This window comes from Dendrobates tinctorius, unplaced genomic scaffold (assembly GCF_039654945.1).
Source record: "Dendrobates tinctorius isolate UK_male_01 unplaced genomic scaffold, ASM3965494v1 ptg000067l, whole genome shotgun sequence".
Lineage (NCBI taxonomy): Eukaryota > Metazoa > Chordata > Amphibia > Anura > Dendrobatidae > Dendrobates > Dendrobates tinctorius.
The window spans coordinates 3,647,113-3,665,368 of NW_027361735.1; the positions used below are offsets into that span (position 1 = coordinate 3,647,113).

The 18,256-nt window shown below is 40.6% G+C and overlaps 1 protein-coding gene across 1 annotated transcript in view; it reads right to left on the reverse strand.

Annotated features, from left to right (window-relative positions):
• The window catches only part of GABRA1 (gamma-aminobutyric acid type A receptor subunit alpha1), a 372,903-nt gene that overhangs the window by 184,448 nt on the left and 170,199 nt on the right, over positions 1–18,256 (reverse strand). Inside the window, exon 7 of the mRNA XM_073581008.1 lies at positions 4,790–4,933. Within this exon, the coding sequence (XP_073437109.1) occupies positions 4,790–4,933 (144 nt within the window). The remainder of the gene's footprint in view (positions 1–4,789; positions 4,934–18,256) is intronic.

Genomic DNA, 18,256 nt, shown 5'->3' on the forward strand with positions numbered 1-18,256 from the left:
CAAAAAGTGGAATAACGCAATCAAATAGATGGATATAAATAAATATGGTACCGCTGAAAACATCTCCATTAGCAGAAAAATTAAAAAGTTATAGCTCTCAGAATAAAGCGATGCAAAAATAATTACTTTTTCTATAAAAAAGTTTTTATTATATAAAAGCGCCAAAACGTAAAAAAAATATAAATGAGGTATCTCTGTAATCGTACTGACCCTAAGAATAAAGCTGCCTTATCAATTTTGCAACACACGGAACGGTATAAATGCCCCCCCAAAAAAACCAAAATAATGAATTGCTGGTTTTTGCTCATTCTGTCTCCTAAAAATTGGAATAGAAAGCGATCAAAAAATATCATGTGCCCGAATATAGTACCAATAAAAACGTCTGCTCGACCAGAAAAAAAACAAGACCTTACATGACTCTGTGGGCCAAAATATGGCAAATTATAGCTCTCAAAATGTGGTCATGCAAAAACTATTATTTTGCAATAAAAAGCATCTTTTAGCGTGTTACAGCAGCCAAACATGAAAACGTGCTATAAGGCCTCTTTCACACGACCTGATATTTCCGGAACCAGAGATGTCAATGTCCATGTGTGTAATACTTGCGGCACACGTGTGGTATGCGTGTGCCGCATCAGTACCACAAAGACGGGTGCCAGGGAAGAAGCATTACAGTAAGTGCTGTTCACCGGCACCGGGTGCTGAACACAGCTCTCATCATCCTCCCCTGCTCTGCTGGCGATCGGCACGAGCAGGGAGAATGATGAGAGTTACATTTAAGTAATAAAAGAGACAGCAGCTATTACTCCCATCAGCCTACCTCTGCTGATAGCAGTGACAGCAGGAGCGGCGGATGGGAGTATTCATTGGCCGCTCCTGCACTGTAAATAAATACGGTAGTTAAAAAAACAGCATGGGTTCCCCCTATTTTTGATAACCAGCCAGACAAAACTCACAGCTGGGGGCTGCAACCCTCTGCTGTCAGCTTCAGCAAGGCTGGTTATCAAGAATAGAGGGGTTACCACACTGTTTTTTTAAATTATTTTTATTTTTTGCAACCTGACTTGCTAAAGCTCACAGCTGGCGGCTGGCAACACAGCGTCAGTAACTGAGGGTGACATCATAGAGGTTACATTCGGTCACTGAGCTCCATTCACAGCCGGGCTGTTGTGTGATGACTTCGGTGTCACTGTTGTGTCCTGCTGTCACTGTTATTAGCAGCAGCAGGGCTAGGCTGATGGTAGTAATAGTCCCATCAGCCGCCACTTGCTGTCTCTTTTATTATTTAAATGTAACTCTCATCATTCTGTCCTGCTCGCGCCGATCGTCGGCAGTGCAGGGGAGAATGATGAGGGACGTGTTCAGCACCCGGTGCTGGGGAACAGCACTTACTGTAACACTTCTTCCCTGGTGCTGATGCGTGTCACATGGATGACATCAGTGTGTGTTATGTGTATGCGGGACATTTTATGGTCTGTGCTGACATTAAAAAATGTACATGTCAGCGTGTTTTGTCCATGGACAAACGGTCCATGGAAACACGCTGACATTTGCACAGACCCATTCACTTGATAGCGCTCCATTCCTTCCAAGTCTCTCTGTATGGCTAAGTAATACTATACAGCCACATATGAGGTATTGCCATGTTCAGTGGGACAAATTTTGTTGCCATGTTTACCCACTTCTTGTTTGAAAATGTATAATCTTTGGCTAAAACAAAATTTTGGTGGTAAAATGTAGTTATTTTCTCCTCACTGCCCAATGGTATAAATTCTATGACAGACCCATGGTGTCAATATGATCACTGCACCCCTAGATGAATTCACTGAGAGGTGAAGTTCATAAAATGTGGTCATTTATGGGGTGTTCTGCTGTTGTGGCACTTCAGGGGCTCTCCCAGTGGGTCACGGCACCTGCAAACCATAACAGTAAAATCTGGCACTCTTTCCCTTCTGAGTTCTGCCATGCGCCCAAACAGTGGTTAACCCCCACATATGGGATATCAGCGTACTCAGGACAAATTGCACAACAACTTTCTCCAATTTCTCCTGCTACACCTGGAAAATAAAAAAATGGGGGTGAAAAGATCATTTTTGTGAAAAAATATGATTTTTTATTTTTATGTCTCTACGTTATAAACTTCTATGAAGCACTTGGAGGTTCAAAGTGCTCACTCCACATCTAGATTAGTTCCTTAGGGGGTCTACTTTCCAAAATGGTGTCACTTGGTGGGGTTTCCACTGTTTAGGCACAGCAAGGGCTCTCCAAACGTGACATGGCGTCTGATCTCAATTCCAGCCAATTTTGCATTGAAAAGTCAAATGGCGCGCCTTCCCTTCCGAGCCCCACCATGCATCCAAACAGTGGTTTATCTGAATATATAGGGTATCAGCATACTTAGGAGAAATTGCACAACTACTTTGGGGTCCAATTTCCATGTTAAAAAAGCAGCATGTGAAATGCACGTCCAGGGGCTCTCCTGGGGATTTTGCACTTGTAACTGACTATGGGTAATCTTTGCTAAATGCTGTATGGTAAATGTATTTGCACTGTGCACTTTATATATCTCATTTAAAGTCAGTCTCCTAACTATGTGTTTTTAGGTGATGGATTTTTGTCTTGAATATTCCATACCCATTTTTGCTCAGCTCCCCCACTATAATTATCCCCAGGCGAGATTTTTGGAATCCTGCATTGCCCATTTGTATTTGTACTGTCTGTTTTATTCTTTGTAATTTGTATTAATAAATTATCTTTTATTATAATATATTATGAAGTAAGCACTCCTTTTTGCTTTTTGGTGATACCTGAATATATAGGGTATCAGCATACTCAGGAGAAATTGCACAACAACTTTTGGGGTCCAATTTCTCCTGTTACCCTACCCTTGGTAAAATAAAAAAAGGATCTGAAGTAAATTTTTTGTGGAAAAAAAGTTAAATGTTCATTTTTTTTAAACATTCCAAAAATTCCTGTCAAGCACCTGAAGGGTTAATAAACTTCTTGAATGTGGTTTTGAGCACCTTGAGGGGTGCCGTTTTTAGAATGGTGCCACTTTTGGGTATTTTCTATCATATAGACCCCTCAAAGTGACTTTAAATGTGATGTGGTCCCTAAAAAAAATGGTGTTGCAAAAATGAGAAATTGCTGTTTAACTTTTAACCTTTATAAATTCCTAACAAAAAAAATTGGGTTCAAAATTGTGCTAATGTAAAGTAAATATGTGGGAAATGTTACTTATTAAGTATTCTATGTGGCATATCTCTGTGATTTAAGGGCATGAAAATGCAAAGTTGGAAAATTGCAAAATTTTCAAAATTTTTGCCAAATTTCCATTTTTTTTCACAAATAAACGCAAGTACTATCAAAGAAATTTTACCACTAACATGAAGTACAATATGTCACGAGAAAACAGTGTCAGAATCACCAGGATCCATGGAAGTGTTCCAGCGTTATTACCTCATAAAGGAACAGTGTTCAGAATTGTAAAAATTGGCCTGGTCATTAACATGCAAACTACCCTTGGGGTAAAGGGGTTAATAATCGATAGTTGTTCTTTAACCCACTAATGTCCAATGACAGACATAGCCTGTCATTGGAGGTCTTCCCCGCTTTGATGTGGGCTCCGGCAGTGAGCCCACATCAAAGCCGGTACATGTCAGCTCTTTTAAAGAGCTGACATGTGCCTGCAATAGGCGCAGGTGGAATCGTTATCCCCTCGATGGTGGTTTACCCTAAATGTCCTTAGCAGCTCCTAGGAAAGTGTAGCTAGAGTAGCATTCACTTAAGGAGTAAAGGAATCACACACAAAACAACTGCAACCAACACAAACTACATCCAAATGAATGAATCCATCAAAGTCTATCACCAGCATGAAACACCAGTACTGGAAAGTATCTAAAGCTGCACCCGAAAGTTGATAGGACATACAAACAGAGTAAATGAACAATAACTATTACCCACACCAACAGAAACAAAGATAACAAAAATAAAACACTCAAAGAAAAGGTATATCTGAGATACAGAACACAAAATCAAGGGTTTGAAAACAGAAGCATGATAGATTTATTATGAAACACTCTACCAATAATATAATGGACACAGTCTGTTCATACAAAATATTTATATATAAAACCTATTTTTCATAACAGCCATTTCCTATTCAATTTTTTGTGTATTTTTTGCTATATTTTGTCAGCATCCATATTTTCATTTAAATCACTTTACATTTTTCTTGTTGCATTGAAGCAATTTTCCGTGCCTAAGACACCGGAAGGAAGGCAAGGTGACATATTCAAGGTCATACAACGATGCCACATTGATATAAACTAGGCTCTCTGTTTGTTTTGGTTTACACGGTACATTAAATTGTGTCTCCTTGAAATACACTTTTCTTATTATAATGATGAGTAGCAGTCACATGCTAATTTAACTTCCCAATGAATATTACAATGCCAAAAATGGAACATGTACATTTCTCAAATCAATAGCAATTTAGCAACAATGACAATTATTTCTAGCAATCTAAACAACCCCAAAATCTACTTCTCTACTTACTATTTATAATCTGCCCTTTTCCATTTTGCTTCAGATGTTGAAAAGGGCATCATTACCAGGATTAACTAAGCCTGAAAATGATAGTATTGGACAATAATTGATCATTAGATTTTCTCTTGTTGCCGTAGCAACTCATCTGCTGGCGGAGTGAGATTCTATCGCTTTAGACAAGAGAACTCAATAGGATGTAAAGTGCACAATATGCGAAGGCAAAGCACAAATCTTCACAAACCTGTGCTCGAGTGAACGATTCCAGACGCCACCGTTTGACCTAGCAGATCGTATTGATTTAACCTGGAGCCATCTTCAGCAACTACGACAGACAGTGCTGGCTCTCGGGTCCAGTTATATACTACTTCGGCTCTTGTATACGCATCTGTATTTAAAGGAAAACTTGATCAGTAGTTACAACACACATGTAAAATTAATACATGCCTAAAAGGGGGGCAAATCAGACATATTTTTACACTGTGGAAGCAGATTTTAACTAATGTCATTATCTCTGAAGATTTATTAAAACGGTCTATCCAACATTACTACCTTGGACACAGAAACATATCTCAATGTAACTTTAATTTTTCCAGAAGAGTTAGGGCTCATGTATGTTTCCATATTTCCATGGACATCGGTCTGATCGTGGATCACTATGCATGGACTGGCTGCAGCTCTCCTGACTAGTGCCTGACAGCCTTAGAGAAATACATGAAGTCGTCATGCTCCAGTTGGGTGACACCTTGTCAGTCCATGCATTGTGATCCATAATTGGACCGAGATCAAGGGAAAACTGCATGAGGTGGTCAGCAAACTTTTTTCCTGGAGAGCTAATTCAGCTCCGAGACAGGGTCACAAGCCACACCCAGACCTCCTCCCTGAACTAATGACATACTGCACTTGCATCCCTAAAAAGTATTGCGAGCCGAATCCCCCATTACTGGTATAATAACAGTGAAAGCTTTCTCACAAAAATCACACTGATCACATACACTTGCCTCCAGGGGTTCCCATCTCATCCCAATTCGACATTCTCAGATCACGCACTTCTGCCATACTAGCACATCCATCTTTAAGCACCTTTCAGACTAGCAACATCATCCTGTCTCCAGATTGCTACATTTGGTTTATCTCAAAAAGCCTCAAGGACAGTATATTTGCATCCATATCTATTGTCCTGTATTGTGCTACTCACAAAAGTCACAATCTGGTGAACCTCTCTTTATAGCTGTTTGTTAGACTAAGGCCTAATGTACCAAACTGGCTGACAACCACGAGTCACACAACATGGGCACACAAGTCACATATGGCTCTCGAGCCAGAAGTTGGGGACCCCTGCCTTAGAGAAATAAAAGATGAGCTATAATTAATTTCTATGTACAACAGGAACCCAGGTAGGACAGCACCTATCATATGACATTCAAGTGTGCAGGTACGCCATTAACAGGACAACTCCCCCAGTTCTCAATATATGTCGAGATTATGAATAAAGGTAGAGACCGCAACATTACAAAAAAGTATTTTACTCTTCCAGGACAGATACAGGGAAACGTTTTTAGTATTTTAATAGTTTAGTTGCTGTCACCACTTTTATTCGCTAAGCAAAAGGACATATTTTTTGCTAAGGTAATATAATGGGGCAAATTTACCAATAAAATTGTGCCAGAATTGTGTTTGGAGCAGAGTTGAAAAACGGGTGTAAATGCCATACAAAAGATCTTTGTGTTTTAGAATCTTCTTGCACTTGGTTAGTAAATGCATCATGCATTACATGAATCAGAATTTTTAACTAAAACATTGGTCTACTAAAAGCCAACCAAAAGTAGGAATAATTGTCTAAGTTGTCAATCAAAATGCGCAAAATGTTATCACCCAGTGTGCATCACTGTGATAAGTTTGGCATAAATTTGACCAGTCCCCTTAATTCTGTTCTGTCTTTATTAAAATAAAAATTAGTCCCTTAACAACTGCCCACCATCTTTTGATGGGAGTGCTAGTCCCAATTCGACATTGATGTCTCTTAACTTCTCTTAATGAGGAATGAAAAGCTCCTGTTTCTGCAATCTATCAAGAGCAGGTGAGGTTCTGAGAAGACAGAGGTAGTTAATAACAAGTGAGTAACCAGAATCTGCGGCATATTAGACCCAGATGAGCTCTCAATGGGATTTAGGTTATTTAGTGTGAAAAAAATTAAACCAAATACCATACAGTATGAATAAAATATGCCAAAATCTCTCATTTCTATATTCACATCACATGATGAAAGATTAAAGAAGCCGCCTAGTAATTTCTATATTTTCTTACAAAGTGCTGAAAAGTTAAAAAAATATTCAGAATTGAGAGTCCTCAGTGGTTGATACCTTTTAATGGCTAATTGAAAAGTGAAAAGTTAAACAATTTCTTTAGCAAAAAGAGTTATTTTAGTGAAAAGCAAAAAGAAAAAATTCTTGCTGCTAAAAAAAATTAAAAAGTCTCCAAACATAAATAAACCTGTTCCATTTTTTTCGCCAAATACTTAATTTGCCAGTTTTAAAAAATCCCTAGTTTTTTACATATTACTATTGGGTTTTGATTTTTCGTATATAACTTGATATGTATTCAACTTGATGCAACAAAGTTTTTATGTCAGAAAACTGACATATTATGCTTTGAAAAGGCGCAGTTTTTGTGCACGTTGTGGAGTTAGAAGCGGCTCTGCCAAAATGGGCTGAGCTGGGGAGGAGTCAGGGTGGGAAGAGATGTGCCCATGCCCACCCTTCAAATTCTGTAAAAGTGGTGTTTTTTATATGCCAGAAATGCTACTCAAGTCTCTGACTTCAGTAAGATTTCTGGCAAGGCATACAGAGATGCACCTCTTAATGATTTTTTTGCATTATACACCAGCAAGCCCTTCATTGAAATTGGAGAGCCCTTCATTAATTCTCAATGCCTTACCAAGTTATGTCAGGACTATGGGAAATTATCCATAACTGCTTCTGGTTTCCGGTTTATATTCTCATACCCAATTTCAATAATTGTCTGTGACCGCAATAGTTAATAGCTTTAGGACGCTCAGTGGGCTAGATCTGACTAGGCTGTATCGCTACCTTTTTCTTTGCTCCACATCTGATTTCACAAGTTGACCACCGAAATTTAATGACATCATCACTCAAGGCGTTTTAAGGCTGGCTAAGATACTCATATGTGTTTGAGCATTAAGTAAGTGAAAATTCCTTTCTTGTGTACTTCTAAGGTTGCCTTATCAGGTTTCTATTTTCTCTACAAGCCCCTATGATTTCTACAGTCTGTATCTGTTTTCTGGCTAAAACATGCTGACAAACTGTCTGCCGTAAGCATAACAAACTCCTCTCTGGACTTGCTTATTCTTCAAATGCTGCAGCATCCAAGTGTATTTTCTCTTTGAACAAGTTAGGATACTTCACACACAGCGAGATCGCTGAAACCTAACAGGTTTTGTGACGCAACAGTGACCTCGCCAGCGATCTCGCTACGTGTGATACATAGCAGCGACTGCCGAGGTCATTATACGGATCGCCGTATTATTGCTGCGTCGTTGAGTAGATCTGCCTGTTTGACAGCTTACTAGCGACCATGTAGCGACGTGCCAGTGATCCTTACCAGGTCGTATCATTGTCGGGATCGCTGGAGCATCGCTATGTGTAACAGTACCCTTAGCCTCTTCATTTCTTCTGCCAGAGGCTATCCATCATGTTCAAGGAAAGCTGCAACAATACCTGTGTTGGCTATACTTGTTCAGCTCCTGTCTTTGTCTACACCACTTGTTGTGTGTTTTCTGGTGTGTCCTGTTTCACTTGCCTGCCTACAATCCAGCTTGCCCTAGGTCTTGGTCATTGCTGTTCCACATAATTTCCAGAAAGTTCTGCCTTCTATGCCATTGTCATCAGTGATTAGTTAAGCTCTAATACAGTGATCACTGTGATATGAAGTGGTGCTATAGGATTCACACATGCAAAAGGAAATCACTTGTAGCAGAAGGGCGTCAAACACAAAACTTACGGTGTTCCTCACCTGTCCCTGCTGCAATGTCATGCCCTGCTCTATTAAGACAGCCTTTCTTTGTAGTAGTCCACCCTGAGCTTCACAGATAAGCTGGCATATTATTCTTACTTTGACATTTTAGGCAAGGTGCTTGGATATTTAGTAGCATTGTCCACAATTGCCTCAAATTTGCCAAGAGTTTTTTTTTTATTTCACTTGTCTCAGATCCGGTCAGGTGTCTATCCTCTCCATTGTTATTCCCAAATTCCATCGTTCAATCTGCATCATTTAAAAGCTCAATCCATTTTACTGGGTGTTGTCCTTATCTACCATTCAGCATACAAATTATCAACTTCTCGCAACTGTTCTTGATGCTGGCCTCTGAAAATAAGGTAATGCATCTCTCTGCTTCATTTCTTAACTCAGGGTGAGTAATAATTTCTACAAGTTGTAGTTTGCATGCATCTCTGCTATGAAACATTCCCTCCTAGAACCTACCAAGCTGTATCTATTTCTCTTTCATTGCTCTGATTAGCTGGACACACTGCTAGAAGATAACAGTTTTCTATATAGTTTTTGTTCCCATGTGTCTTCACACCTGGCTCAGCTTCAACTGGTGCTACCTACCCTGCTTGTTTGTCTATTATTCTGCATACCCTGCTATTCTGGTTCTCGATGATCCTCATATCATCCATCTGCACTGTTAATCTGCCACATTACCTCCAGTGAGAGCTGCTCACCTGGTTTAGAGAACCCACCTTCGTAGGCGAGCTCTTCACTAGAGTTGAGAGAATTTGTTCAGGACCCCGCTTATTCGGCAAGCTATAGCGCTTACCGAATAAGCTACAAGGGAAGTCGGATACATGGAGCGCACCGGTTGATCAGCTGATCGGCACCGCAGCTGCATGTGTCGCGGCTGTGTTGGGCTGTCTATGCATGTGCTGTGACTGTGACACAGCCGCAACACATGCAGCTGCGGTGCCAATCAGCTGGCGCACTCAAAGTATCCGGGTTTCCGCTGTAGCTTACAGCACCATGGATTCAATGGTGCTATGTAAATAAATAATAATAACAAGCACTTTAGCTTGCCGAATAAGCTGGGACTTGAATAAATTTGCTCAACTCTACTCTTAACATACTTTCACCATATTATATCCCATGTTGCATCTATTACATATTGCTTTGATTCTGAGCTAAGGCTTTAAGATTTTAGCAGTTTTAGGCAAAGCTGTGTTTCTCACTTTTTATGGAGGATTTCCTTTTCAAAAATGTTGCTGCAAGATTTAAGCATAAAGGGAAATATTAAAACCCACATCAAACAATATTTTTGTAGCATTATTTCACATTTTGAGTCCACTTTTTGCAGTCACTTTATTTTTTTTTCTGATACTATTAAGAAAACCAAGCATGCTTTTGGTATAACTTTTTTTCCATGTGTTGTCCCATTTGTGTTTTTTAGGGCAAAAATAGTACTTTAAAAATAAAAGAAAGCCCACCCTCATAAATCACTTGAAAATCAAAGCATTTTTTAAAGTAATGTTTGTAAAGAAGGTAGTATTCTTTTTACATTTAGTATATGAAATAGTTTTTAATCAAGAGTTACAATTTTTCTGCAAACTACTATTTGCTTGTTAACATTATCTATATATCGTATATACTCGTGTATGAGCTGAGATTTTCAGCACTTTTTTTGTGCTGAAAATGCCCCTCTCAGCTTATGCACATGTCATTGCCGGCGGGGGGAGACAGGGTGGGGGAGCAGAAGACATCATACTCACCCATCTGGCGTCTTCGCTGCATATAAGTCCCTCCCTGCATCTCAGTCCGCAGGCCGGCATCTCTCTTCCTATCTTCCTTCCAGTACTGAGTGGTCATGTGGTACCATTCAATAAAGTAATGAATATGCACGCATCTCTGTTCCCATAGACGTGGAGCACATATTCTTTACTTTAATGAGCGGTACCATGTGACGGCTCAGCACAGGAAGGAAGACAGGAAGAGAGATGCTGGCATCCGCCACGGCCGGAGATGCAGGGACTGAGATGTAGCAGTGTCAGGAGGGTGAGTAGGATTGGGGGAGGGTGAGCCATGCGATATTCACCTGTTCCCGTTCCACCGCCGCACTCTGTCTTCCGGGTCCTCTGGCTGTGACGTTCAGGTCAGAGGGTGCGATGACAAGTTAAGTGCACACCCTCTGCCTGAACAGTTACTGCAGAGAGCTGGCAACGCTGTGGAGCAGCTGTCAGCGACGAGAGGTGAGTATGTCATTTTTTTTATTCGCAGAAGCAGCATTATATGAGGTGTATTTTAATATGAAGCATCTTATGGGGGCCATCATTAACCTTTGTGCAGCATTATATGGGGCATATTTTTCTATGGAGCATCTTATGGGGCCCACCATGAACTGTATGGAGCTTTATATGGGGCTTCTGATTCAATCGGGATATTCAAAAACATTTAACCTACTGATTTCTCAATTAATTTTACTTTTATTGGTATCTTTTTTATTCTTGAAATTTACCAATAGCTGCTGCATTTCCTACCCTAGGCTTATACTCGAGTCAATAAGTTTTCCCAGTTTTTTGTGGCAAAATTAGATGCCTCGGCTCATACTCGAGTATATACCGTATATATTTTATTTTCTTTCTCTTTTTAATTCTGACTAACTTTTCACTATGAATGGATGGTTCTAATATATACTGTATATTCTAATATATACAAATACAGCTCTGGCAAAAATTAAGAGACCACTGCACAGTTTTATAAATATCAGCTTCTCTACATGTCTAACAGCCATTCCAGTGTCAGTTGAATTCCAATCAGAATACACCTCATTCTACTTAATGTGCTTCTGATTAGGTGATCACCTTAAACAAATCTTATTTAATGAAGGAGAGTATAAAAAACCCCGCTGTGTTGTTCATAAACCTCTTGCAATAGGACGAGCTGGATGGCAAAACAAGTGCTAGTAATATCCCAAATACAATAGGAATGAAAAAATAAATTTTAGCCATGCCAAAGGAGTTGAAAAAAATGTCTTCAATGAGGAAACGAAGGGCTGAATTCTGGCTTTACAAGCAGAGGGTACAGTGAGCATCATGTTGCCTCCATCCTTAAAATTTCTAAGACTGCAGTCCATTACAACAATGTCAAGCAGCAGATATTTGGGACAACAAAGCTACAGACCGACAGAGGGTGAAAATGACTCTCCACTGACTGGGATGACCGTCATCTTATTCGAATGTTACTCAGCAACTGCAGGATTACATCAAGTGACCTACAAAAGGAATGGCAAATGGCAGCTGGAGTGAAGTGCATGGCAAGAACAGTTCGCAACAGGCTCCTAGAGGAAGGGCTCAAGTCATGTAAAGCTAGAAAAAGCCTTTCATCAATGAGAAGCAAAGGAGAGCCAGACTGAAGTTTGTCAAAGACCATAAGGAATGGAACATAGAGGACTGGAGTAAGATAATCTTCTCTGATGAGTCTAATTTTCAGCTTTGCCCAAAGCTTGGTCATCTAATGGTTAGAAGGAGACCTGGAGAAGCGTACAAGGCACAGTGTCTTGCACCCACTGTGAAATTTGGTGGAGGATCGATGATGATCTGGGAAAGCTTTAGCAAGGCCGGTTGGGCAGGTTAATCTTTGCCAAGGACGTATGAATCAAGCCGCATACAAGGTTATCCTGGAAAAACAGTTGATTCTTTCTGCTCAGGCAATGTTCCCGAACTCTGAGGACTGTTTTTTCCAGCAGGACAATGCGCCATGCCATACAGCTCAGCTAGGTCAATCAATGTGTGGATGAAGGACCACCACATCAAATTCCTGTCATGGCCAGCCCAATCTCCAGGCCTGAACCCCATTGAAAACCTCTGGAATGTAATCAAGAGGAAGATGGATATTCACAAGCCATCAAACAAAGAAGAACTGCTTACATTTTTGTGCCAGGAGTGGCATAAGGTCACCCAAAAGCATTGTGAAAGACTGGTGGAAAGCATGCCCAGACACATGAAAGCTGTGATTAAAAATCATGGTTATTCCACAAAATATTGATTTCAGCATTCTTCCTGAGTTAGAACATTAGTATTGTTTCTAAATGATTATGCAAATTGCCTCTTCAGAGAGGAAGAGGACTTGAACTCTATAGCGCCACCTGTTGGTAGTAGAGATCCTACAAGTTCTAAATGATTATGAACTTGTCTTCTTAGCATTATTTGAGGTCTGAAAGCACTGCATTTTTTTGTTATTTTGACCATTTCTCATTTTCTGAAAATAAATACAAAATTACTGCTTGGAAATTCGAAGACATGTTGTCAGTTGTTTATAGAATAAAAGAGCAATTTACAGTTCACTCAGAAATATAGCTATAAAGAGAAAAATTTTGCAGTGGTCTCTTAATTTTTGCCAGAGCAAATATATATATATATATATATATATATATATATATATACACATATATATATAGGAACCATCCATTCATAATCATAAGTTAGTAAGAATAAAGGGAGAAAGGAAAAAAAAATTATAGTGAATAATTATAGTGAATAATAAAATAAATATTGCTCCAGGGAGAGCCTTAGGAAAAGAACATGGGAATCCTTTTCAATTAGAAGAAAGAAGGTGACATTTTCACACATATGTGATACTTGGCCAGACGTGGATGGAAATTTTAGGCATTATTTTGACAGGTAGAAATGAAGGGTTCTGAGCTAATACAAGGATGTCCTCTAATATGGTGATGATGACCTTCAAATGTATGAAACCAAACAAGCCTTCTGTATATCTGCTGCTTGTAACAGCAATAACAATGTCACTCTGGGTGCTGAGATTTGGGGTGGTAATGATGTCTTCATGAACTTAAAGCTTTGCAAAGAATCGCAGGGTTACCGTTATGACATAAAGGCCATGCCTCACTAACGTGTTTTGCGCACGAAATGTTCCGGCAAGGACATTCATTGTTGTGAATGAAACAGCCTTGTTCTTTACAAAACATGACTTTAAAATTAATTTGTGGTTTTGTAGTTGTCTGCAATTTCTATTCCAATCCCAAAGTGTCTATACATTTCATTTTTTTGCATTACAAGAGCAGTATATTTTTTAAGATAAATCCTTATCAATAAAAAATATACAAAAACACTTTACTCTTAAACTCTTAACAGGTTTATTTTACTTTTGTAAATGAAGTGACAAAAATAAATGTGAACGTCTACAGCTCAAGCTAGTCCTAATATACACTCTATTACAATTCAATCCCAGAAACTAGGGAGCACAATCACATGGTACGGATCTAAGGGAGTACAATCTAAGAAAACTGATCTAAGGGATCTCAGTCTCAGAGCATTGATCACAGGGTGTTAGGCGTCTGGTTTCTGCAGGAATCCAGAGCCTCACATTCTGCGGTCTCCTGCTGTCTATCTACTGCAGAGAAGATTACTTTGCAGTAGACCGCTCCAGAGGCTAAGTTCCTCTGTGCTCCTACTGGGCATGCTCACGAGGTGATCTCCCATTGGAGATCGGGAGTCATGTGCCCAGGTCCTGCTCCAGATCTTATTGGTCCATCTCGGAGATCTGGAAGGTCCCGCACAGCTATAAAAAGCACGCATGACCGTTCGGCCATGTGCTAGTATAGACTTTTCAAGCTAAATGTGTGAATGGTGACGGATGTATGACTCTGGTGACTGACTCATTTGAAACCCCTTCCCTCTGATATTACGCATGTGGATAGGGAATTAGTGCAGCAGTCAGCGCCAGTCAGTGGCAAGCCTTAGACCACTGTGCACACCGCACCTCTGCTCTAGCGTCCGACATTGTGCCTGCTTCCTAGCCTTGTTGACTAGCGGCCGTGCCCTACGCCGCGCTGCAGTTGCAGCCCTCCTTGGCGTCCGCAGTAGCGACGCCGCACACACGGTAGGTCTAGATGGATGCAGCTCCTCTATCTTGGGTCCTGCTCCTGTGACCAGATACCGTGTGTGCATTTCCCTGTGGTCTGTGACACTGACAGGCTCAGCGTTTTCATATGTTTATGTTGCGGCGCCTGTGTGTGATCAGAGCCCGCTTTGCGCACTTCGGGTGAATTCTAACCCGTGTGCATTATACCGCCATATTGCTCGTCTGTCATTACCTAGCAGCAGTGTAACACCTACTGCACGGTGGACCCCGAGCGGCGAACGCACTTTATTATTTATTTTTATTTAGTGCGTTCCGCCTTTCCTAACACAGGAATCGCAATTTTAGAGCATCGATCTCAGGCATTGCAATCTCAGAGCACTAATCTCAAGGACTGAAATCTCATGGCCTTGATCTCATGTATCACAATCTCAGAGCATTGATTTTAGGGATTACATTTTCAAAGCACTGATCTCAAAGATCGCAATCGCACAGCATTGATGTCATGTATAACAATTTCACAGCTTTGATTTTAGACATTACACACTCAAAGCATTGATTTCAGAGATCACAATTTCCAAGCACTCAGGGATCACAATCTCAGAGCATCGATCTCTTGAATCGCAATCTCAGAGCATTGATCTCATGGATCGCAGTCTTAGAGCATTGATCTCATGGATTGCAGTCTCAGAGCATTGATTGCATATATCGCAGTCTCAGAGCATTGATCTCATGGATCACAGTCTCGGAGTATTGATCTCATAGATCGCAATCTTAGAGCACTGACCTCATGGATCACAATCTCAGAGCATTAATCTCAGGTATCTCAATCTCAAAGCATCTATTTTAGGGATTACATACTCAAAGCATTGATTTCAGAGAATACAATTTCTGAGCACTGATCTCAGGGATCACAATCTCAGAGCATCGATCTCTTGAATCGCAATCTCAGAGGATTGATCTCATGGATCTCAGTCTCAGATCATTGATCTCATGAATCACAATCTCAGAGCATTGGTCTCATGGATCACAATTTAAAAACCCTGATCTCAAGGATCAAAATGTCACAGCATTGATCTCAGGGATTGCAATCTCAGAGCATTGATGTCATGGATCACAATATCAGCACTCATCTAAAGGATCACAATCGCAGTGCATCGACCTCAGGGATCACAATCTCAGAGCACTGATCTCAGATTGCAATTTCAGAACACTAATCTCAGGTATCAAAATCTTACACCATTGATCTCAGGAATCCCAATCTCATGGCAGTAATCTCAGAATTAATCTCAGGGATCACATACTCAGAGCATTGATCTAAGGGATTACAATCTCAAAGCATTAATTTCAGAGATTGCAATCTCAGAGCACTGATCTAAGATATCAGCATTCCAGAACACTGATATCAGAGATAAAAATCTCAGAGCATTGATCTCAAGGATCACAATGTAAGCCCTGATCTCAGAGATTGCAATTTCAGAACACACATCTCAGGGATCTCAATCTCTCAGCATTGATCTCAGGCATTACAATCTCACAGCATTAATCTCAGGGATCACTATCTCAGGGCACTGAATTTATGGAGCATAACCTCAGATCACTGATCTCAGGGACCATATAAGCATTTGATTTATTATTTTTTACTTTTGTCACACTTTGGATATAGCCATCCCTTTTATTTATTTTTATCTCCTACGCATACGTGTACATACAGTTGTGGCCAAAAGTATTGACACCCCTGCAATTCTGTCAGATAATACTTAGTTTCTTCCTGAAAATGATTGCAAACACAAATTCTTTGGTATTATTATCTTCATTTAATTTGTCTTAAATGAAAAAACACAAAAGAGAATGAAGCAAAAAGCAAAACATTGATCATTTCACACAAAACTCCAAAAATGGGCCAGACAAAAGTATTGGCACCCTCAGCCTCTGGCACTGGACTGCTTGACCGTGTGCATGGCATTATGAAGTCTGAAGACTACCAACAAATTTTGCAGCATAATGTAGGGCCCAGAGTGAGAAAGCTGGGTCTCCCTCAGAGGTCATGGGTCTTCCAGCAGGACAATGACCCAAAACACACTTCAAAAAGCACTAGAAAATGGTTTGAGAGAAAGCACTGGAGACTGGAGAGATTTGTTGGTAGTCTTCAGACTTCATAATGCCATGCACACGGTCAAGCAGTCCAGTGCCAGAGGCAGCAAAGCAGCTCCAAAACATCAGGGAACCTCCACCATGTTTAACTGTAGGGACCGTGTTCTTTTCTTTGAATGCATCTTTTTTCTCCTGTAAACTCTATGTTGATGCCTTTGCCCAAAAAGCTCTACTTTTGTCTCATCTGACCAGAGAACATTCTTCCAAAACATTTTAGGCTTTTTCAGGTAAGTTTTGGCAAACTCCAGCCTGGCTTTTTTATGTCTCGGGGTAAGAAGTGGGGTCTTCCTGGGTCTCCTACCATACAGTTCCTTTTCATTCAGATGCCGATGGATAGTACGGGTTGACACTGTTGTACCCTCGGACTGCAGGGCAGCTTGAACTTGTTTGGATGTTAGTCGAGGTTCTTTATCCAACATCCGCACAATCTTGCGTTGAAATCTCTTGTCAATTTTTCTTTTCCGTCGATATCTAGGGAGGTTAGCCACAGTGCCATGGGCTTTAAACTTCTTGATGACACTGCGCACGGTAGAAACAGGAACATTCAGGTCTTTGGAGATGGACTTGTAGCCTTGAGATTGCTCATGCTTCCTCACAATTTGGTTTCTCAAGTCCTCAGACAGTTCTTTGGTCTTCTTTCTTTTCTCCATGCTCAATGTGGTACACACAAGGACACAGGACAGAGGTTGAGTCAACTTTAATCCATGTCAACTGGCTGCAAGTGTGATTTAGTTATTGCCAACACCTGTTAGGTGCCACAGGTAAGTTACAGGTGCCGTTAATTGCACAAATTAGAGAAGCATCACATGATTTTTCGAACAGTGCCAATACTTTTGTCCACCCTCTTTTTTATGTTTGGTGTGGAATTATATCCAATTTGGCTTTAGGACAATTCTTTTTGTGTTTTTTCATTTAAGACAAATTAAATGAAGATAATAATAACAAAGAATTTGTGTTTGCAATCATTTTCAGGAAGAAACTGAGTATCCCTGTAGACTGTGAGCCCTCGCGGGCAGGGTCCCCTCTCCTTTTGTGCTTGTGCGTCCCTTGTTTATTATTCTTGTATATATTACACTTGTCTATAATTCCCCTTTTGACATGTAAAGCGCCATGGAATAAATGGCGCTATATAAATGCATAATAATAATAATAATAATAATAATAATAATAATAATATCTGACAGAATTGCAGGGGTGTCAATACTTTTGGCCACAACTGTACATATCTGCTATATAATCGTCTAATTCTGTCTGCCTATCTGTCTGTAATGGAAATCCCGCATCACTGATTGGTCACGCCCGGCCAGCCGCGGCCAATCAGCGACAGGCACAGTCCGGTCGTGAATTGGTGCGACATTCGAACGACGCACACCACCACTACCCTCGGGAGATCTGCGGCGACGGAGGTCAGCGGCGACGCAGCCGGGAGATGACAGGTGCAGCGCTCAATGTGCAGATGTTACTCAGGGTCCGGAGGAGAGGAGACTCTCCTCCAGGCCCTGGGTACCATAAACCTGTAAAAAAATAGAATTAAAATAAAAAATAGTGATATACTCACCTTCCGACGGCCCCCGGACTCTTTCCCTCCTCTGACCACGCGCCCGGATCTTCTGGTCCCAGTAATGCTTTGCGCGAAAGACTGCTGATGACGTCGTGCTCGCGCGAGAGTGAC